At 40.6% G+C, this 24,610-nt stretch overlaps 1 protein-coding gene across 1 annotated transcript; it reads left to right on the top strand.

The window, feature by feature from the left end:
* The first annotated feature begins 1,638 nt into the window (after window positions 1–1,638).
* LOC135487391 (chloride intracellular channel protein 1-like) lies at window positions 1,639–17,445 on the top strand. Its single transcript, XM_064770992.1, has 4 exons — window positions 1,639–1,759; window positions 9,600–9,944; window positions 10,731–10,904; window positions 11,396–17,445. The coding sequence occupies exons 1-4, from the start codon at window positions 1,718–1,720 to the stop codon at window positions 11,624–11,626; spliced, it is 792 nt and encodes a 263-aa protein (XP_064627062.1). The 5' UTR covers window positions 1,639–1,717; the 3' UTR covers window positions 11,627–17,445.
* Window positions 17,446–24,610: the final 7,165 nt, after the last annotated feature.

Genomic DNA, 24,610 nt, shown 5'->3' with positions numbered 1-24,610 from the left:
ATTCATACTGGAGTTAAACCATTCAATGGGAACTCAAGTTATTGTAGTCATCTGTGGGAGGGATTCATAGGGAGCTCTTAAGCGAGCTATGGTTAAGGGTCGAATGTGTGTGTGTATACCGTCAACGAAAAAAACTTGACCCGGTTGACCGGAACCAGAAAACCTCTGCAACCAGGTGACATTTTTGCACGCGAATCGTATACGCTAATGCACAGCAATTTACCTGGGGAGAGATTTTCTTTTTCCAAACAATTCAGCGGGACGCTACGATGTTTACGCAGAGAAGCCGCTGTTCGGTTGAAGATTTCGTCAAAACAGGGCCGAATCAAAGTGTAACGATACCCTGGGGCGAATCGAAATGCATTAAACAACAAGCTGCATCGCTGCCAGAGATTATTTTTCTCTTTCCGCGACGAAATCGTGCTTTGAACTGGCAAAATTCCGCAAAAGATTTTCCGTCTGCTAACTTTTCCGTAGTTTCAAGCGCACCAACATGATCGGTCCGGGGCTGCCCGTTTCGACGACGATTTCGTCAATATCATGGGGTGTGACAATATGTCAACGGTCTGGTTCCATTAATAATGCAATAATCTTGAAAGTACATTGGTCTCAATGTCTATTTCCCCGTTTCCATGTCAAAATCCTACCGTGAAACCTGAAACCACTCGTCCACAACACTGGCCATTTTAATTTTCCGTAGAAAGCGCATGCGCACTTAACTCAAACGCACGCGCTACCCTCAGGTCTCACAAGCCGGTGCGGAGGCCAGGCCTACCTGCCTCCAAAAATGACGCGACGTCATTTCATGCATACCCCTGTTCCAGCGGCTGTAGACCTGGCAGTACGTTACTCTCACACAAACCAACACATTTCTGAATAGCATGTCTCTTGTATTGTAGAATACATCTGACCAAGTTTGACCAAGTGATCAGGTGTTAATCTTGAAGTTATAAGGCATAGAGGTGAAATTTTTTCAAATTTGCGTTATACAGGGTGTCTCATGCATTGTGCTACACCAGTCTATGCATGACTGTATGTCTAGGCGACGTTGGTCTTTTTGAATTAGAATATAAATCTTAATTACACTTGGGTCTTGGGATCATTATGCTTATCTCCGGGCAAAAATACCTATCCTTCTCCTGTTGTGTTTAGTTTCCCACATTCTCCCCACTTATTTTCTATACTGCGACAGCGTCTATTGGGTCAACTGCCATGATGGCATCATCCTAACTATATCCCCCCTCTCCCACCCACCAACTACTCGCCATCAATCATTGACATTGTGTGCTAGCCAACTGCTTCTTCGGTAAACTACCATGATGGCATCATCCTAACTATATAACCCCCCCCCCCCCCCCCCCCCACCGAGTCTTCTCGCTCACCAGCCCTATTAACGAAGAGCTCCCTATCAAGGCCTGAGCCTTCCTCATATTAGTGGAGATAAACTATCCCATGGGAACTCAAGATATTGTAGTCATCTGAGGGAGGGATTCATAGCGGAGATAAACCATTCAATGGGAACTCAAGTTATTTGTACACTCAACACCAGAAAACTGAATTCAAAAATGCCGCCATTTATTTTGGTAGACGACACTGTCCGGCTAACGCATGCGTAGTTCATTTAAGGGCGAGGTCTTGTGTTAGCCTCGTCGCTCAAGTGTCGGACGTGTTTGACTGTACAAGTTTCTTGTCGATTTCACGAAATTTAACAGTTATCATGGCGTCTAAATCAGATACAGTTGTCAAACTGTTTATAAAGGTGAGATAGGGTTGGTTAGAGCGTTTGACATTTGCGTTCAAATGGTTAGAAATGTTTGTGAACCGGGCATGAAGTTGTCGGGTGACGTCTCGCGCCATGTCGGTTATGTGTATACAATGTAGACACGTAAACACAGTTGCACTGCGTAGTGCATTTGTAGTGTCTCGTTGTACATGTATTCCCATTGAAGACTGAATTTCTTTTCAGAGCCATTCAAATTCCTTAGTTTTAACTCGTAGATATGGTAATGTTGAATGAATCATTGAATGTACATTTTTTGGACAATTTCTGATGAAGGTGGAGTGTACACCTACGCTGGCTACGGTACCGGTCCCGACAAATTCGAAGATGTTTGTTTTGGCGCTGACCAGTCATGCCTTTTCACCTTAAACAAAGGAGTGCTGTGTCTCTAGGCATCGTCTGAAGTCGGCTAAGGCCTTCTGGCATGTTCTCAGTTCTGAGTGGGTAGTTGTAAAACAAGAAACACAGAAACGAAACAGAAACACAGAAACGCAGAAACGAAACGCAGAAACGAAAATCAAACGGGTTTTCATAAAAGTTGGAATCAAGCGGCACGCCGATACTTTCCTTGCCCAATCCGTTGTTATTGTCGTTTAAAAGTAAAATCTTAGGTTGGTGGGTTGCGGCCAGCCGGAATGCAATAGAGTTGTTGAGGGGATACATGGAGCAACTTGGGGGGGGGGGGGGGAGGTGGCGGCACGATATGGGTGAAGTCTTTTGAGGTGGTGGTGTAGTACTTTGGTAGGTTCGATTCGATTCCTACAGCATGTTATTTTAAATGAAGGTGCAGTGCAACATCTTGCCTTGTAGTGTTCAATTTACATGAAGTACCAGGATCATCCTACAAATCCCGTCTGATGCAGCACTAAATGCAAGGTACGGTACCAGTACATGGGTGAATCATTTCGACGTTATGTGAGACGTGAGAGACCAATTTTGGCGACTAGAATAGAGTAAAGTGGGGGGGGGGGCGGGCACTAGACTTGGACTTGGAGTAACTCAATCTTTGCCTGCCCAGCTGCTGCCTATAAATAGTCCCTTTAAATATCTGTTTATGTTAATGAGGTTGCAGTAGGGAAGTTCAGCCAAGTGTCGTGCACAGGCCATGGAATGTACAAAAGAACAGGACTCGCTATTCGAAGGACTATTTTCTATTTACGCCGTGTAGTACATACATGTAGTGTATTGGGGAGGTCAGTGTAAATAGAAAATAGTCCTTCGAATAGAGAGTCATGTTCTATTGTACATTCCTAGCAGGCCTATGGTCGTGTTCTGGTCATTGGTCATGCCGACTTACTGGCGGCTCATATCGATCATAAAGTCCTCATGCCCTACAGATGGTGGATCGGCATGGTCAGGGGCACGATCAAAATCTGCGCACACGTTGATGAGGCTAAAAGGGGTATTGGGAAATGAGCATTCCTCCTTCCATTCCGACTGAATACCAGTTTTAGTTACACCCGCGTTCGCGGCCACAACCATGGCAACAAGATGGAGTCTGCAGAGCAGAATTCGCCACAAGACTGGTTTCTGCGTTTCGTTTCTGTGTTTCTGTGTTTCTGTTTCGTTTCTGTGTTTCTTGTTTTACAACTACCCGTTCTGAGTGTGCATTTGATTTGTTTTGGCGCTGATTCGTCTTCTCGAAAAGGCCTATTACATGGCAGTTCCTGTTGGGCATTGGGCATAGGCCCTTTCCAGAAACGCTGGTACCACCTAGGGTCGGCAAAACAAACTATCTTCACAACAGATCTTCTCGGTAAAAGACGCCAGACAATGCCCCTCTCGAGCCATTGTCTGTCATTGACCGTAAAAACCTATAATTGTAAAGATAGTTTGTTTTCCGACCCTAGGTGACACCGGCGTCTCTGGAAAAGGGCCAATCTGCTATTGTTGGGGTGGCGTTGAGTGTGGCACGCCCCAACCTACCTATGACCGACAGGGCCAGGGCATTCTTTTTGCCTGGCTATGCCTCATCATTGACTGAGGTTTTTTATGGGGGCAGAACAGATGTCTCCACTCACGTCTATCTAAAATCTGCATGAAAAAAACATTTTTTGGTGCCTCTGACAATTTTTATAGAATTTGTGATGGCTTGTATATGGAACCAGTGTTACAGGTCTACAGCTCGGCGCCACCAAATTCTGTGAAAAAACACAGATCATGTAACCCATTGCACCAACTGGCCTGCTGAGTTGCATGACATGTTGGGCCACAGAATGTCAAATACATGGTTCGTGAAAATACCTTCATGTAAAGCTATACCATCTATACAAGAACATGCACACATACCTATATACCTACTGGAGTTGACCATTTAACAAAAAGTCATTTTTTAAATCAGTTTTAAAAAACCATCGAAGTCATTCCAAATGTCACAGACTAACTTCATGTAGACATTTGATAAGTTGGTATATTGTTACTTTTAATTCATAGTTAACTCCATTTGCCTGTAGAAGGTATGATAAGAAAATGGCCATGTGTTTTTCACAAACTGTCTACAACTTATTGGACGTCAGAATAAACTGACAGTGACTGTTGCACACTGTTTGGGATATGCAATCATTAGTGTAAGGGTTTGGGCCCTTTTTATCAAACCTTTTTATTGTGAAAGAGCATCTTGGAACAAAGCCATGTGTTTAGCATATATTCACTGGCAAAAATACCCTCACAAGCACCTCAACAAAATAAAGTACAGATGTCACTGCAATGGTAATTGCAGAGTGTGGATGAGACAAGGACCAATGACTTACTTTTCCGTCTTGAAGACTAAGGACTTACTTTTGTCTTGATGAGTATGGAATTTATAAGAAAACTCAATTTGAAAAGATACTGGTTTGTGAAATGGATCTCCAGAAATTCAGTGATTGCTGTGCTAATGCATAATACCTGTATACCTGCAATGTGCATACATGAATGTTTTGGATGGCTCGGGTCAAAGTCATACTATAGGCCAAAACGGGATTTAAAACAGGTATCTTTGAATTTTTGGCTGAGTCCCAAACCTGAATGACTAATGAACCACAATACCAGACAATAGGGACCTTCAATTGTGTCAGTTGATAACCTAGGCCCTGTTCGTGCATAATATTCTGCTTTTTAAAATGTGTTCAGTCAACATGGGCAATGTCACAGCCAATTCCAAATTTCACAGTGTGTTATGGTGTGAGAGAGTACTGGCTTAGGGCGTACTAAAGTAGTGACAATTGTACTGAAGGCTAAAACATGCAGAATTCACTGCGAGCTTGACCATTTTTCATCCTTACATGCCTTATGCCAGGTTAACTTTCCTAATCCAAATGTGCGAATGCATTCTGAATATCACATGTATTTATAATGATGTATGAGACAAGCCTTATTTAATATATTTTTGGTGATACCAGGTATAGATTTGATACATGAAGGCTGGTGACAACTTTCACTTTAACTGAGTCATACTGTTCCATGAATGAAGTTTGGATTGGATTGGTATAGTAGTGTGTTGGATTCTTCTTTATTGACCAGCCACAAAATAATGATCATTTGCATTATCGAAATCAAAGTTGTTCATACCATCCCCATGAATGACAGACTATGAATTAACCAATTTACGTCTTCTCATAGAATACAATCCAACATTGTGAGGGGCTTGGCTCAAATACCATGTCTCTTGTTGTGGCAATCGAGTACCGTGTCCAGACAGACAGTCAAAAACCATGAGGCATACCATCGTATCGGGTCATCGGCCTACAGGCCTTACTACTGCATTGCCGCACATCCTAGGACAAAAATCACATAGTTTCTTTTGTTGAACTTCCTAAGTAGGCCTTCTTTTGACTAACAAAGCACTTCTCAAGTATAGTGATCAGAATGAGTCAACAGTGCATGAATTGGACTGGTGGCATACATTGGCATAAGTATATGGGCGGTTATTACCGCAAATAAAGACAAACCAAAGCAAAGACACTTGTGTAGCATATCAAGGACACGTAGATTGATACTCCTATGTGTGCCACATCAAAAGACATCTGGACCATACACCACATCAAAGATAACGATGCGAAGTCAACAGGCGGCGCCACCATCTTGGGAAAAGTAAAAACGATTACAACAACTATAGGTTTTTGTTGATAAAAGCGACTATGTTTATTTTTATAATCATTTTTTTCTCGCAGTGAAATTTTTATTAATTGATTCAACTTCAATAAGTTAAATGAGAAGAAAAATAAATATCTCGACTTGAAAAAAAAATTTAATTTCAAATTTTTTTTCTTGACTTGAAAAAAAATATCTTGACAAGAAAAAAAATCATTTCGACTTTTTGAAGCAAACGGCTTGCCATAGGAGAGAGGTGGCAAATAACAACAACGTCAACAGGCATACGGCCGCCAGCAATCTACAGTGGCGCCGCCTGTTGACTTCGCATCGTTATCTTTGATGTGGTGTATGGTCCAGATGTCTTTGATGTGGCACACATAGGAGTATCAATCTACGTGTCCTTGATATGCTACACAAGTGTCTTTGCTTTGGCTTGTCTTTATTTGCGGTAATAACCGCCCATATAAGTACTTGTGTAGGCCTTCTTAGATTGCAAAGTGATAGTTCAGAGACGAAGACAAAGGCATTTGCGGCAGGGTTTTTTCAGCTTTGAGCACAAGATAGTAATGCATTGAGACCTGGAGTTATTTTCTTTACTCTTGTTGACATTAACTTTATAGTATACTGTACCTGTTGTGTTTGCCTCACCCATTGAGGACAGAATGTACATGTAGGAGTTGATACAAGTCAGCACAAGAAGAATACATTCAGTTTTGATATAGATATTCATTCTAAAATACCTTGGTACCGTAAAGTCAACTTTTAAATAGAAAATGCATAAGCCTCGTTCTGAGAGTGGAGTGTTTTGGACACGCAACCAAGATGCTCTACCAAAGTTCCCTCGGGTTGCACTAAAATGTGGAAACCATGCACACAGCTCACTTCAGAAGTTTGAGGCTCTCAAAACACTGCTTCAAACACAAATCAGCGAAGGAAGCATCAACCACCCTAAGTTTTTTAATGAGCACTACACATATTTGCTGAGAAAAACGCTCCAAATAGCCCATTTGCGCGGATTTTAGCATCACTTGAGCGAGCCGATGCGGACTTCCTATGCACGCTGCCGTAACATAATGTAAACAACGGCGCTACCGGTGCTACCGGCGCTCCGGGCAGGCGATGGATGGAATTTGCCAAATTCGCACATATTCAAGTTATTTTCGTGGCCTATCTTTTTAAGTTTGAGGTATTTTAGAATAGAAATTGAACCCTCGGCTTCGGACCTTGGTTGAGTTACCAAGACACTCTCGGGTGGAGCTAAAATTTGCCTATCGGCTCGGGTTTGGACTGTATTTTAGCTCCACCCTCGAGTGTCTTGGTAACTCAACCAAGGTCCTCCGCCTCGGGTTCAATTCCTTAATTCAAGAGCAGTGATGTTCTTCTGCAAAATTATTGTGTTTGTCAAATTTTGATAATGACCACTTATGAAAAATACCCATGCTCTCCATAGATACTGGTAATTCAAAATGTTCAGTTTTACAAAACATTTTGTATTCCATGAGCTGGGAAAATGTAAAGTTTTCACTTAGTGCAATTCTCATACATGTAGGCTAACATCTTCACATTTTGATTGAACCAATGATGCCAGACCCTTTTCATCCTTAGGCCACATGTTTTTAGCTCACCTCTTAGCAGAGGTGAGCTTATCCCATACCGTGGCGTCCGTCGTCCGTCGTCGTCGTCGTCGTCGTCGTCGTCGTCGTCCGTCGTCGTCGTCGTCGTCCGTCGTCGTCAGTCGTCCGTTAGCAGGGCACGTTTCGTAACTGTTAGAGCTATTGAGTTAAAACCTGGTGCACATGTACCCTTATGTAATGACACCTTGGAGACCAAGTTTCGGTCCGATTCGTTTCATGGTTTGGCCACCAGGGGGCCAAACGTTAAAAGTGAAAATATGCAATATCTCCCTTAATAGTAGTCGGGAAATTTTGAAAAAAATATGGTAGGTACTTCTAGCAAAGGTGCATCATATATCCTCCGGGTTTTTGATTTGACCTCCTTTTCAAGGTCACAGAGGTCAAATGGTGTATATTGGCCGTTAGGATGTAACGATGGCACGTTTCTAAACTGCAATGACTATTGATACCAAATTTGGTACACATTTACCCCTTAGTCAGGTGATCTCAGGGACCGAAGTTTGGTCCAATATGATTCACCACTTGACCACCAGGGGGCAAAATCCAAAAACCTTAAAAATGTGATTATTCCTTAACTTCTTGCCCGATTGCCACCAATTTGATATCATGGGTACATCTAACCACCATACAGTATATGTCACACAGGTTTTTAATTTGACCTTCTTGTCAAGGTCACAAAGGTCAAATGGCGTAAATTCGCCGTCAGGCCGTAACTATGGCACGTTTCTTAACTGCAATGACTATTGATCAAAAATTAAGTACACATGTACCCCTTGGTCAGGTGATCTCAGGTACCGAAGTTTGGTGCGATCTGATTTGCCGTTTGGCCTCCAGGGAGGGGGCCAAATCCTAAATTCATCAAAATGCCATTATTCCTAGTAATGACTTGCCCGATTGGCACCAATTTTATATCATAGGTACATCTAATTCTAACAACCATTCAATGTGTCACCCGGGTCTTCTTTGATTTGACCTGCTTTTCAAGGTCACAGAGGTCGAATGTTTTGTAAATTGGCCATTTTGGGGAAATTATAATTGCTCGGACCTACATCAAACCTAACACTACATGACAAAATACCATGCTCTTTATCCATCTTTCCTCCACATGAGGTGAGCACAATGGCCCTGGCCATTTCATTTATTTCTTGGTTTACGGGAAGAGCTTTTAAAAATGTATGGTCGGGTGGTCGAAATAAAATTAAAAATAAAAATAACCCAAATAGCTATGTATGATCGGAAGAAATAAAATTACCCGAATACTGCTGGAATCAAAGTTCACTTTTTTTCAGAACAAGGCGCAATGTCTTAGTCGGAGCTATTTCCCTCATCAAGATGGCTGATAAGTTGTGAAAGTGTACAAAAATTGGTTATCGCACTGCTCTATACAGTGGATTTTATTTTATTTCTCATATTTTCATCTAATTATGATGGGTCGGGCGGAAAATAAAATAAAAAATTGATGATTTTCAGATTTTATTTTTTTTCCAAAATCCCAAAAAAGCAAGTCGGTCGGTCCCGTAAACCAAGAAATAAAAAACACTGGCCTTACAGTTAGATGTAATGATGGTTGATCTGCAGTATGTATACATGTAGGCTACATGATGCATACAAAACAGTGATGTTTTCCTTGCCAGGAATGTCAGGTGTGCCAGAGGACAAGTCCAGGACATAACATGTAATAAATGTCGGCAATGTTTGCTGAGTAACCTGCCAAATATAAGGTTTGACCTTGTCACTGGATATCTATGTGTTTTGACTGATTTTATCATGTCAAGTAGAAAATTTGGCTGTGGGACAGGTTTTTCCTGTAGTGTAAGCCAATTATGCATGTGTGAGATCTTCAAAACATACATTTAGAAGGATCTGATTTCAGGTTTAATGTTTTTGGCTGATTTCAGGATTTCTTGATTTCAGAATTTGCAAAATATTAGTTATTGTCTGATTTCAGGGTTAAATTTCATGCATTTTGTTTTATTGACTGATTTCAGTGTTTAAAAATAAATGGAATATTCTCCAATTGCAGGTTCATCGATTTGTCTAATAATACGATTTTAAACAAAAAAGTAAAAATACGAAAAAATAAATCAGGATTTTCTACTGTATATTTGCAGCCATCCACCGTCAAGAATACACCCAATACAATACCTGGAGCTTGCCCAATATGTCAGGAGTGGTTTATGGCACTCTACTGCCTCAGCAAAGACTTTCAGAAATTCGAATTCACAGCGGAATTGGTCACGGAGCTGCCCTCAACGGATTGGATAAAAACGTCACTGTCTAAACCACCTGGAATCTTGATCTTGAAAGGAACGGCACCAAATGATGACGACCTGACAGGCTTAGTCTACGATTCTTTAGACGTCTTTTTGGAAATTTGGGAATGTCAGGGTTTCCTGCCACCCAAGAGGTGTCCCGAACAAGGGGTAGCTGAGAAGGCTTTCCTGAACCTCTACGGTGTAGGTATATTGACTTGCTCTTTGAGCCTCAAAAAAACTACATGTATTTGCAAAATGTTTGTAAAATTTCTGCAGAAATGTCCAAACATTTTCCAACTCTAGCTTACTTCTGTATCATCAATGATGAACATGTTCCAATCGCTCAACGTTCAGTTTTGCGGAGATGGTGAACTTGTATGAAACAACTGTCAAGATATTGCACTTGCAGCATCTATAAAAACAGTTCTCCCTCAACAGTCCTCTTGGGCCGTATTCCAAGAAAGCATCTGTTAGATTGTTTTACCTTAGTTTATAGGCTACCTTAGATTGTACTTGATGCACAATATCTGTAGCTTTTAGCTTACATCATATTCTACATGCATGTTGACCAGTGCCTGTTCGTGTGTATGTTCAATAGTTTGAACAAGCAATTTATCTTTTTGTGAAAAATCTTAATTTGGACGACAATTACATGTAGCCTAGGTATCAAGACAGATGTTACTGTTAGCCTAAAGTACGGTGTGGGTGGTTGCAATAGAAGTGAGATTTGAGAGAGTCTTGGTGCTTTTGATTCATTTGGTCCAGGCCTCGTATTCAAAAATCATTCAGGCACCCCTTTAGAAGCGATTTAGGCCTTGGGTATTGGAAAATGTGAAGGCTTCAGAGGGCACACTGGCCATTTTTTGAGCAAGGCCACAACTGCCCTTGCAGTGGTGGGCTTGGTTCATTTCGGGTCCTGTTTGTTTGATGTCGGACGTGAATGGAGAAGTGAAATGAAACCTTAACTATGCATTCCTTTCTTTTCAGAATTTCAATGCATTTCTCCGCGACTCGTCCAAAGAGACGAGCCTACTGAAAGCGTTGAACACATTAAACAAATATCTGGAAGAGAAGCAAACTAAGTTTCTTCTTGGTGATCACTTATCGTATGCAGACTGTACGCTCATTCCCAAGTTACACCACCTAAAGATTGCTGCAGAGGTAAGCCACGTTTTCTATTTCAGTGTGCCCAGGAATAAATGAAGACTAGGGTCTTTATTCTGGGTGTGCCTCATATCCAGCATCATGCTTAAAATAGAAACACCGGTACTCAGATTTGCAGATGGTTATTTCAGAGACAGGGTTGTTATGCAGTTCAAAGTGTCAAGCACTTCAGGTGTCCAGCCAGGTAATAAAACTTATCTATTTGGCTTCTGGTAAAAGGCACTTTAAATGTAGCATTAATACTGGCAGTGTTTATGCTTATTTCGTGCAACAAAGTCAAAGGTACTGAAAAAGTGTCCTTCAGTTTGTGCAAAACACTTCAAGTTGGGTTTTAGATTCAAATATATTAGGCCTTCTTCGATAATATATAGGCCTACTTCTATTTTGAAAAACCCAAGCCTCATTTGACATAACATAAGTTTTGCATTATTTTGTTATATTACGAGTCGCAAGGACTCCAGCCAGTTACATCTTACTTCATATTTCAGGCATACAAAGGCTTCACTATCCCGTTGGATTACATCTATGTGTGGCGCTACTTGAAAAATGCCTACAAGACATCAGCATTCGACGAAAGCCAGCCCTTTGATGAAGATATCGTTTTTATGTATCAGCATAAGGCCTCTTGCCCAGCTAAATTCAATCCCCAATGTCGTGACCTTCACCAAACCAAGACGGTACCAAAAGAAGCATATGAAGGCGAGGCGGATGATGAATAAAGAGACATTCCATTTGATTTGTTGTTAACTAGCCTGGCTTACCCTGTCCCTAGGTGCTACGAGAGGTCTAGGTTATTCCGTACACGATGGCACCTGAGAGTGAGGTTTTCTCTATCGCAAGTCCCATTGCACCTTGTCCCCCACAAAGCTCCAATGAATTAGGTTTTGGAGATTTTTGAAAAGTCTTTTGGTGGTTTATGTGCCCTTGGATCTAGATAACATGCATCTAAAATCCAATATGAAAATACAGATATCTGTTCTAACCAGGCCGTAGGAAGATGAGTAAGTTCTGTCAATTATTTTGATGACCAGATTATTCAAAAAAAAACTGGGAGCTTGGTGTCGTAGATGTACTATGTCCAAAAACACAGTCCGCTACATCATGGCTATTGGGACGAGGTATGCAGGACAACATTATGTAATTCTATATTGGGATTATGACATGTACTGCATCAGTCATTATAGGTTTAGTTCTTCTAACTGACACTAGGTGCCATTACCGCTTATTTTGCTAATGTTGTTGGTAATACTAGATTAGATGGGATTGAGGACAGGTGTGTTGTTATGATGTCCAGGTGGCACCCGTTGTTGTTCTCACTGCTTTTGGTACTACTATGCTAGAAGATTATGGTACTTAAGTACCCTTTAGTTTGGGGCTGAGGATGTTGTGTATAAACATGATAAAAGCGCTATACCTCGTAAAGTGTATTCATGTAGAAATTGTCCATGCCGATCTACCGTTGTTGTGCGTATATCCATCCTTCACTGCCGATAAACTCCCCCCTGATCAGCCATCAGAAGGGCTGTTACTTTATCGGTAGTCTCCCTGCATTCCCTTCCTTTCCCACGCGTCCATGTCACGACAACACTAACATTACACTCACTCGTGGTTGTCGCACGAGATGCGCACTGAAAGCCATCATAATGGAAGACCAGGTGTTCAATGGGTACATTTCCAGGGATGCTGACCTGACCCAAATGCACTGTGCATGTTGTATAGAAGAATTGTAACCTGATCCTTAGGTTGCCACTATCAATTCAGGCCATCATTCAATTACTTTGTCTCGAGCAATTTCATTGGCCACCCGTTGATGTTTGTGCGTCTGACAGATCTCCCGCCCTATTGTGTCGGCGGTGAAAGGAGGAGACTTTAGGACTGACATTTACTGCCGGTAAGTTGCCATGAAATTATCCTGAAAAATGTGAGATTTCATATAAGGGCCATTTATCTCGTACGTGTACACATGTATGCAAAATTGTCCTACAATTTACAAATGCCCTTCCCATTGTTGTGATGTACGAAATAAACAGCTCCTATTTAAGATATCTACTTAAAGGGATTAACCGTTTGTAATTACTTGTGGTCCAGTTAGATAGAAATCCACCAATACACAATGCCGTAGTGCAGTTATTATGAATACAAATTTCTTGAAAATTGGTATTTATAGTAATTGTATACATGTATCAGTTAAACAAATTATATCCAGTATGTATTTACGCAATGAAAAGTATTCAAATTCAATTACAAATTAAAAATTGTTAACTAACGGTGTAGGCCTTTAAAAATTTATTGCAATAACATAACTTGGGTAGCAGTTACAATGGACACAGCACAAGCCTCAGAATTTGCATGGTTTACTTTTAACTAGGCCCATTTCAAGTAAATTTAATTTCACTATGTTGTTATTGGTGTTTATCTAGATATTCTACAACACTTTCAATCAATCAAGCCCACTCCATCACTTGCAATAGTATGAAACATATCGTACATTCTGTCGTATAATAATCATTTGGTTTATGTTCTCTATAAAAAAACGAATGACTTTTGTCACATTATTTCATGTCACTATTGAGGGAGAATGGTCTGTTCTGGGATGCTGGGATTGCCCCAAAATAACTACATGTATTGGGATTAGGGAAAGATTTGCAAAGTATCACCAACGGGAATTGAGATTTCCATTGAATAATCTAATCGACAGGACGAAAGAAGAATTCAGGTTTGTATATCAATCAATAGGCCTACTGATATTTTAGGCAGTGCCCCTTACGTGTACATGATACTTGCTGTACTTTGGGCATGCCATTTACCTTGGCTTTTGGTCGTCGAAAATCATATTGGGTCTCATGTTGTACATGTACATGTAGGTATACCGTATACCTTTTGTTTACTGAAAATAAGATTGGCCCAATGTTGTGCGTGTATTTTCACTGTCAAGTGTTTCCTTTTCAGTCACTAAAAATCATCTTATTTCTCATCAAAACTTCTGGGAGCATCTCAAATGGACTGAAGCCTCAGTCACTTTTGGGATACCCCCTTAGTCTTTGACAGGTCCTTTATTTCTAAACTATCTCGCACTTCACCCTTTATGTAGGGAATTTACTAGTGCATGTAGACAAGAACAAATGAAGTCTTCTTCTATTCTTGATGTAAGAATCACTAAAATTCAGTATTGTTCAGTTTTTATTGCTGGTCATAAATTAGTAGTGTCATACCAGTCATTGTGTGCAAATCTGACCCAGAATTTTTACAACTTGAAAGTGTACTACTTTTGTCAACATCACGGTATATGTCATCCTGTGCTGCCCTCTGTCTTACATCTTAACAACAACATTAATGACTGCTTGTGCTGTGCTGTCGACAGATGGCAGAGGCAGATGGGGGCACACCCCTCCTCCCTTAGAATTCTTAATTGACCAGGAATTTTTTTTGGTTTGGTACCTTCTATGAATCCTAACTCCGCCCTGGATCAGTATTGTCCATTGTCCGTATATCATTCCAAAGGAAGGCCTTCATGCAACTGTATGATAACAAACACAAATGATTAAAGACCAGTCTTGGTACTATGGCTGATATGAATAAAGTTTAGCAAATGCTTTTACTTCTGTTTGAGAGAAAGGCCTAGTGTAAATGTAGGCCTACATAGAGTTTAAGACCAAAGCAATTGCTAGTCTATTCATATCACCCAATTTAGTGCTCGGTGGATGCTATGTGCTCTAAAAGGTAGTGCAATTAAATTTGCATTTTAACTTCTAACAATGTGCCACTTCATGAATTGGCATCCTTTAGTGGCATTTTAAGTCTCTATGTTAAATGGAAGAGATTTATGGATTAAATCTTTCTTGACCTTGCATTCCATATTATTGCTTCATCTGATAGGCCAAACGTACTGATCAGTTAAATATGTAATACATGTATATAAAATCTGAGAATGATACAGAACCTTTATTTTTTTGCTTGTTGAGACAACACTGATAAGTATGAAGTTTTCACATACATCCCATTTGGTGCCTGTGAAGAGTGTTTCATGACCTAATTTGAAAATCCCACCCACAATTTTCGACAGTTTTATTCAAAATTGTTATGACGTCTTGATTTAGATTTTGATGTCCTGACTTTTGAAATATTTTGGTGAGAATTTTTTTTCCCTGTTCATGCATGTCATGATATGCTTAATGTAAACTGAAAGCAAGCATTTTATTTTCATTATTTTTGCGCTTATCAAACGCAACGTTAAGGCATGAAAATTTCATCCATGAGGCAGTTGGCAGTTGGAGCGATATCCAGTCTACCACCAACTTTTAGCTTTGCCAATCTTTCAATAGCAATGAATAAACAGAAAGGGTCAGCTGGTCAGAGCGAATTATAATGTAGTTTGTTTAGTTCAAGGTTACGTTACTTCCAAATGTACCTTCTTGTTGATTTGTGGATATTAATTGTGCCCAGGTTCCACTTGTGCATTGGTGTGTGTTTACCAGATTGTTCTTGATTTGTTAGGGAGTTGAAGTTCCAAAACTCCACAGGATTGAGAACTGGGAAAATACTGTGTCCACTTGTTTAAGGCAGGTAAGAGATGCCTGTAAAATATGACTTTAATGGGCCAATGTTTAACAGATGCACCTCAACCGGCTTAAATGCGTCGACACAGCATGTGCATGTGTATGTAGTCAATAATGTTAAAGGGACAACTTGGGCATGGGTTTTACCTAGCCAGGAGGTTAGTACCCCTGCTTGACACAATGGGCCGCCACTGGTAGTATCACAGTAATGACTTTCGCCAGTGTTGCGAGGCAGTTTTTGACATGGCTTGCGAATTTCAGGCAGGCCTAATGCTACATTCCGTTCTGGCGCATTGTATATTTCAGTTTAACGAAGTTTCAATGATCTTGTTTGGAGATGTTGCGGTCCTGCTGGAAGCCAGTTTTGTATGCCAATCATATTCCCAAGTTGGCCCTTTAACACGTTCACTGCCGCCCCATTTTTTTGAGCGCACCGCCGTTTGCCAGGTTTTGCATTTTGCTCCATTGCCACACCACGAGTGTAGGCCGTCGGCCTAGAGCACACCTAGTGCATAATAAGCACACTCAAACGTATATCCCATAATGCTTTACAGAACGGAAGCATATTCACCCTTGCCAGTCATTTGAAATACAGTAGAACCTCCCTTAGTGGACACCTCTCTATTAAGGACACCCTCTCTATTAAGGACACTAGTTTTGGTCCCAAATTGAGTGTTTCCATTCAATTTGACCTCTCTAATCAGGACACCTCTCTAGTAAGGACAGTGCCTGTCACTCCCGAGGGCGTCCTTAATAGAGAGGTTCTACTGTACATGTACATTCAATAATGCATAGACTGCTCCGAATATACTCGTGCCTTGGCAATGGAGCAGGAAACAGCTTTCGAGTATATTCGTGGCTAGGCAGCGAACGTGTTAAAAGGTAGTTACTTTTAAATTTGCAGCATTCTTCGGATCATATTCCGCTTCATTCCGTCTGTCACGACAGTGTACATAGCTTTTTCGTTTTGTGTTTAGTTCGAGGGTTTTCCAGATTTGAAGGGACATGATTTGCGTGTGGAAATAAATGGAGCGTTCAATTAATACATCATGTATGCAGAATGTTTAGCACAGGAAAGTATTAGTGACCTTCATATTGACAGAACTGCCTCGTAAGTGTGTATTGTAAGTGGTTGAAAAGAATTGGTGTGACATTTTACAGTACATGTGATCACAATTAAAGGGACAATATGGGCAGCAGCTAAGCAGGCAAGATAAAGTTTCACGGAGTCGCCAATAGGGGTCTCTCGCATCTCACAGTACGTCGAAATGATTCATGCTTGTACGAGGAATATATTTAGTGCTGAATCTGACATGACCCAGGGCCCTTACTGTGTATATTGGTCGCCTGAAGATGACCAAATAAGCCCCTCTGCTCCTGCCTATAGTCCCCCTTGAATAGTATGTCATGACCTAACTCTACTTTTTGGACCATCTTCACTTCACTTCTTCACACTCCACTTCCATATATTCATATTATCCGTTATGTTCAAATAATTGTCTTCTCATCAAATAGCTGCTAGGAGTGCAATTTAGATGTGTCTGCTCACAGAACTATCTATGAAATAAAATGAACCATTGACATAACTAACAGTAGACAAGACATAACATATACAGAATTGTTTTTGAGTCTGCATGCAATGCTTCAGTCCTGAATTACACATACACAGTTGTTTTTTTTAAATCATCTCAAAACAAAAAAAGGCTACCTACATAAGTTTCGAATTTTGGTTTTTTTCCTTGTCATTCTTGCCAATGAAATATACATGTACCCAGACTTCCTTATTTTCGTTTTTTCTGCCATAAGAGCCCAGCTAAATTTTTGATGACATTTATGAGTTAATCATTCCACATTTTGGTCCCAATCTGGGTTCCTTCTCTTTCTAGACATTATACCCTAATATGAAATGTATAAATCAATATAATGTATAGTTCAGATAGTAATGTCAGGTCTTTGTAAGCAGATTACATTCATTTTAATAACATTTATCTTGTTGTGATTTTTTTAAAGAGGAATGAATGTTGGTTCGCCGTGACTCATCCAGGATGGTCTCTTATGTATGGAATGGTGATGCATTGCATGTACTATGAGAATCTCTACCTGTGATGCACAGGCAGCAATTGGCATATCCACTATAGGCAGTGCTTGTACACCATTCATAATTACTGCGGTCAAGGAAAAGAGAAATGCAGTTCTACACAATACCGTAATGCAGTTGTTGTTTGTTCTACACAATACCGTAATGCAGTTGTTGTTATGCCTTCAAATTTGCTGAAACTATGTACGTTAAGTATTTGTATGTATCGGTGTTGAAATTTATATTTACAAGCCCGTTGGCTTCGAGGGTCGCAGCTAGTGAGGCTGATGATGGTCGAGGAGAGATAAAAGGGGTAAAACACAGACTAAAACTCACCTTGGCAAAAAATCCAATGCAATGCACAGCGTGTTGGCTTATTATTATTTTCTGCCATAAGATGTTCTACTTCCCTGGACCATGACAATCCCACTTCTAATGCTGCTGTCCACTTCTTCATTCAATGATAGTAGTGACGAAGACAATACAAAGGTTACATGCAACTGCATGTTCATCTTGACCACAAAGGTTTTTGCAACTTATCAAGATATACTGTGAATATAATACCACGAGGTTCAGGATACTGCATGTATCAAGATTATTTTCCCGTTACGCACAAGTCACCATACACATGATTGACCGCTAACACAGGGCATGCACCTGGTGAACGTCTGGTTATCCGTAAAAATGGCGCGGGATAGTCTGACCATCGAAACTAGGCTATAAATTAGGTTAAATTCCACACATCGCACAGCGGAGTCTACTTCAATATATATATATATGTTTATTCGTACTACTTTCCGTTGTACAGATATAAGGCAAACAAAGTAAAAGGTAAGACTGAGAGTCGAACCCGAAAACCTCTCATTCTTGGAGATGATCCTGAATAAGTTACATTAGTATTTTGAACTATCACAATAAAACTAACACCAAAAACAATACTCCATCAAATCAACCTGTACACAAAAAGTTAATTATCATGTCTATTTCCTCTTTTGTGAGAATATGATTCCCTGCCTTCCGCATTTCAAGCAATTCCCTAACTTGGATGGCAACCCTATTATGCCCCAATCCCCAAATTTCCCTATTGATGTCCCTTAGCATTATACATTCATCAGGCAGCTGATCCCTATTCCAGTTGTACTTTTGTAACACCATAGTTAGACTTTTCCCCACTGATGAGACGCTCCCGGCAAATAATAATCCAACTGTAACCTTTACGAGTGTATTTCCTGATTTCCGCAGTCCTTCGATGAATTTTACGAACCTTTTCTCCAATTGAGTTTGAAAGATACAGTCCTTTATAATGGCTGGTAAAAAAAGGTCATTATGAGTGCGATATGGCAAACACAAAATCTGACGAATACATTTACGCCATGCAATATACAATTCTTCCATGTATGGTTTTGAACAATCTAGCAACTGGTAACCATATAGCGGCATACAAAAACTTTTGAATAACTTGTATCTGATTTCAAAGTTGGCGTACCTAAACTGAGCCATAAGCATGTTGGTCCGTTTGTACAGATCATTAACTAAAACCTGAACCCTCCTCCGACGAACATCAGGACCAAGAAGAATGCCCAAATGAATTTCTTCATTAGAAATTTGAACCCTTGTACCCTCAAATACAATCTCCCCTGGCGGGTCATGTGACCCGAAGACTAAATATCTACTCATAGATGCGTTGAAGGATTCTGAATTCAATAGAAAATTGACGAGCCGTGTTTAGCATCTAGCTGCTCCCAATGTTTAACGAATGGTGTAGGTTTTTACCTTCTTCAGCATCTTCCAGTTTAAGAAAACCAGACCAACTTGCAGGAACTTCCAAACTCCATTTGTTTTGGTAGAACTTTGTATATATATTATATCCACAGAGGTCACTCTGGTATGGTTTCCCAAGCTATGTTTGATTTCTGTGGCGGCCACTAGGTTTCTGCAACTGTAGCAGGTTCATCCATCATCCATCATCACTATTATAATTGACGAGTTGCACTTAGCGTTGAACACCTTAATAAGCCTGGTTTTACCTCTGCTGTCATCCATTATCAACTGACATGATGTAGTTTTACACAAGGGAGGTTAATAGGTATGTTTGAGTACTTTGAATAAAGTCATTGCGACAATATCATGCATTTTGTAGTCCAGTTTTCATGATCACATCATGTACAGTACTTGGTAGTTGCAGTAGTTGTTTGTTGTTGTTGTTGTTGTTAGAAGTATAAGTAAGTAGGGGATTCCAGTAAGGCCGCATCATAGTTTACTGTTAGCAACAACAACAACACTGGAGACATTTTACACAGAAAAACAGTTGAATGTTGGGAGACAAGACTTACGCACACACCGGTAACTTAAACCATTCTGGCGCTAATCGCTGGCTGATATCGAGTACATCACCAGTCTGCACCATCTTGGTTTTCCGAGAATTGGTTTAGCATTGTGGACGCCTGTACATCGTGTACATGGTTACATAGTTCCGTTTTCAAGAAGTATTACACTCGTGAAAAAAGTGTTACTCACAAACCAGCACCCCATTTACACCAAACCCACAACATACCAACACCCACACAATCCGATTTTTATACCTCGAACAGCCCGCGCCACGGGTATATGCTAGTTATTCGAATTGTGATGCACCACAATTGCCGTAGTTCTGATTACCTTCTGTTTCCTGAGTGTTTGATCTTGGCTCTCTCGGTGATGACTCCATGACTAAGCCAATCGTCCCGGCAGGGCCGGATCGAAGACCCATTGCCGAAACAAGTCCATTAAACTCGGATCTCCAGCGGCAGGTGTCCCCTATGTCATGTATGTCCTGATTACCCTCATCATTATCCACAAGAGTGCCTCTCACGACACGATTGTGGAAAAGCTATTCGTTAGGACGGTTGGTCGGATTGTCCTGTCGTTTTATGGATCCATTACGTATTCTAACCACCCTAAGGACTGTGGAGCTCTCCGCCAGGGAACACATAACCGGTGGAGGAGGGGCATGCCGACTTATCCGCAGTGAATCTAAGTCCTAAAGTCTCCTCCTTTCATATACGCACAACGACGTTGAAGTCATTTTTAAGTGCGAAATGTAAAGATCTGGATGAGGATTTTTGGTTCTTCAATCTTCGTTTTATAGACACCCATCTTTAAGAGTGTTATGGGAAAACCATTCTCTTCTAGAACATGTGTCATTTTCAGGCTGATGCGTCTCTAGCTGAAGGACACAAAGAAGGCTAAAAGGGGACCGGGGGTATATTTGCAGAGGCTAATGCTGACATATAAAAGCATAAACATTCATACAATCTATTGATAGCCCATTTCCTAATGGATCCAAGTCGATAAATGTATTTGTAGCAAGCCCCCGATTTGACCGACACTGTAGCCTACCGGCAAAAGGAAACATCCCCTCATCAGGTTTCAACCGCACCCACATAAGGCTACAATACCTACATCCTCGTTTTCAATACACTCCACCTCTCGGCATCATGACGTACGAGTGAAAAACCCTGAATGTCAGAATAGCTTTTGAAGATGAGAGGCTACACTGTACGCACTCAGTCGCCTAACTACCACTGCCTGTTTACCTTTTGAGTTGATATACATGTACACTCCGAGGCTCAGTGGACCGGCCTCGTCCTGTCGCCATGAAGGAGAGACGATCAGGATGACGACGAAATGGACTGCATCAGTTGGTATCGGCTCGCCATGGTATGGTCTGCCAGCCCACTTGGTTTATTTTGATGATGGGATACCACGCACTCTGCCTCCGATCCTCAACCTCCAAGCCCCTCTATTGTTATTCTTATCTCTCTGTCTTAGATTGAGCGGTGGACAAACTTCCGTCGCTGTTAATTGGCAAATCCTGCTTGATAATTACTGTACATGGCAAAGTCAGGGTGATCAGGTTCGTCATAGCTGTCCGAATTAGAAGGGAATAATGAGTCCAAGATCAATCGGAAGTAATTGGCATTTATATAGTAGTCGTTTCTATGTGATGGTATAGTATCTGATCCAGTTGCTCCCTATTCTGCCTATAGGCGTTACACAATGTTTGACCCCTTACCCTTGATTCAGTGGCCTGTGATCTAATGCATCTTTTCAACTAAATTAAATGAGATTAAAAGAGGCATTACGATACTAAATTGGCGAGAACTTTAATAGGCTGGCGACTGATTTACAAGTCAAGTCGAGTCAATAGATTGTTAATGAAGTCATCTCTTAACTAATGATATTTACTACAATCAGCTACTGGAGTGCAAGTGATGAATTGCTACTCACGAGGGGTTTCTGTAATCAAAGTTTCAAGTCACGGGTATCTTTTGAAAGTAACATTTTTTACCGCAGCTAGTCCAATCGCCGCCTATCACTCTTATTTGAGGTTTTAGTGCTTTTGAAAAAACCTTTATCGGTTTTTCGGCCAACACAAATATATAACACTGGAGGTTTTTCAGCGAAGTGAACATCGAAAACCATTAGGGGGATTTCATTTTACCGAAAAACCTCTGAGGGGTGCATTTTTGTGTTGGCCGGAAAGCCTTGAAAGCTTTTTCAAAAGCTCAAAAGCCTTTATTTCTAAGAGTGTAACCAGCGCAGTCTAATCTCAGAACCTTGTCTGTCAAGTTTGGAAAAAAAGCTCAAACGAATACCTTTCCCGACTCCACACCGCGGGTTGAAATCCTTAAAGGATGTGTCTAGTGATTAGAATTCTCGTGGTAAACATTGATTTCTTTGAAGGAACGTTAATTCACTTAGGACGTGATCAGATGCAGGAGGTAGTGAAGTCCCACGACGGATTCTACACTTACATGTATTGTAATTCCATCAGCTGTTCAGGCAATGTCTCCCCATGTATACGTGCTCTAAAAATATCAACCCGTACTTTTCTGGCAAAATTCGTTCATGGAGTCTTGAATCTGGTAGCTTTATTTTTGTACAACGAAAGCAGGTTTAGTAAATTTTGATGATAATCTGTGGCCGTTCACTTGGTACGAACGCTAATTAATGCAGTGCATCTCGAGAAGTTTTATCAGAACCTCATATTCCTTAGGGAGTTTTGGGGTAAGAAAGTATTGAATGAACTTACAATCGGGTCAAAATACTTTTCGCATCATGGCGTGAAATTAAGTACATTTACGTACATGGTCATCCAGTTCATGGAAATGCATCTTCACTTCAGAGAGAAGGCTTTGATGATTCGTATTTCATCTTGAAATGTTGTGTCTTTTTTCTTTGAAACGCCGCATCAAGATAACATATTGATTATTAAACGATGCACCCCTCACCATAGCTTTCAGACCCTTTTTATTCACTTCACGGTGAAACGGTTCTGTCAAAATAAAGCCATACAAACGCACTTTTTTACGAAAATGATTGAATCGTGGAATACTTCAAAGATGAAATTTAATAAAGTGATGGTTTTGAAAAAAAGCAAGTGCGGTGCTGATCTGTTTCATTCTTGATGACGCCTTGAGATGAATCTCAACTGAGATGAGAGAAAGGTGCGCCGAACACGCTCGATGCAAAGGGACCTTGGCACACTTGGACTGTTAAGGTTGCGATTTTCACTGCATCACGCAATTTCCACCGGCAATGGACTTTCCTCGGACGTTCGATTGTTGGGTATCCAAAAAAGTACCTGTTGTGGTATTCGAGAACATAACGACGAATTCGTTGCGAAAACAGCGCTCTATAGCTAACGTTGTCCGCGAGCATAACTGGCGACGGAATCGAGGGCGACTGCATGAAGCTGCCTTCTGTCTGATTTTTCAGTTGACTCTTTTTGACTTTGCAAGCTGCTTTTCTGTCGCTATGACTGTCATCCTTGATTCAGTTGTTCGCTTGCTCCGCACCCACATCAGTACAATCTTCAAACAGTGTCGACGTTTGAAATAATGGTGGTTTTTATCATTTCGCGGCATTTTTACAGTCCACTTAGGTCTGTCGCAATACTGTAGGCTACCACAGAGGCAATCTGGGGTATATGTCGGTGGCAGCCGTCATTTCAGCGTTCTCCGAGATCGACCCGAGGACAAAGAGGCGACCAATCCAGGGTTGGAACCCATGACCATTGAACTGATTTTGAGTCGAAAGCCTTAACTATGCCACCGCGCTCCACCTGAAACGCAATACTCCTCACAATTGTAATTGCTGAATACAAAAAGTGTATAATTTCATGAAAATATTTATTCACATCTCTTTAATAATTACAAACATTGCTTTTGTATACAGTATACATATAATGCATCTTAAAAGAAATATCATATATACATCATGTTGTCGAGTAAGTTCTTGATTTATCATGCCGAAAACAAAACGAATATGAACTCCTTCTCACGAGCACTTACAACGATCTATGCAGATACCGGCTATATTCTCGTTAATCAGAACCTCCTTTTGGAAACAATCGAATTCCAAAATTGTTATTCAGAGGGAGAATTTTCTCTCTCAAACATTCACCATGTCTTCTCACGACGAAATTCAAATGGTATTGGTTTAACTGCGCTTGAAACGAGGCTCTGGTTGACGAAAATCCCGAATGAACGCGAGATTTGAATTTTTGTCCTTGCATGTATCTGCATCGGTGCATCTTGGAACTAGTCCTTCAGTTACATTGGCCTATTGTATAGCCACTTAAAAGTGTCTGTTTGACAAGATTTGTAGTTTGATCGAAAGCAATCAAATATTTTAGAATATATACACAACACCTTCAACATTCTCACCGTGTATCATACCTGTACGCTGTACTTCTGTTCATTTTATTTTATTTCATAACTTCCAATTTCGTTATTTTCTTCAGCAAATTTATTTGGTAACGTTATTACAGTCGTGCAATCTCAATGTAGAGGTACGAGACCATCTTGTAACACCAATAAAAAAAACAAGTTATCATGATATTGACGCTTGGGGGGAGCGAAATACACTCTGGGGAAATTTTTTAAAAATTGGAAAACTGTCCGACCAGAACAAATTGATGACAATATACGGCAATTTCAATTAGGTTACCAACAAACCCTAGGAATTTGCGTTTGTGAGACATTTACGAACGTGTATCTTCTCATTTCATGCTTACTTGATTACTG

Source organism: Lineus longissimus, chromosome 5 (assembly GCF_910592395.1).
Source record: "Lineus longissimus chromosome 5, tnLinLong1.2, whole genome shotgun sequence".
NCBI lineage: Eukaryota > Metazoa > Nemertea > Pilidiophora > Heteronemertea > Lineidae > Lineus > Lineus longissimus.
Note: the sequence above shows the minus strand (reverse complement) of the source record. Positions and strands in the feature narration are given on the sequence as shown.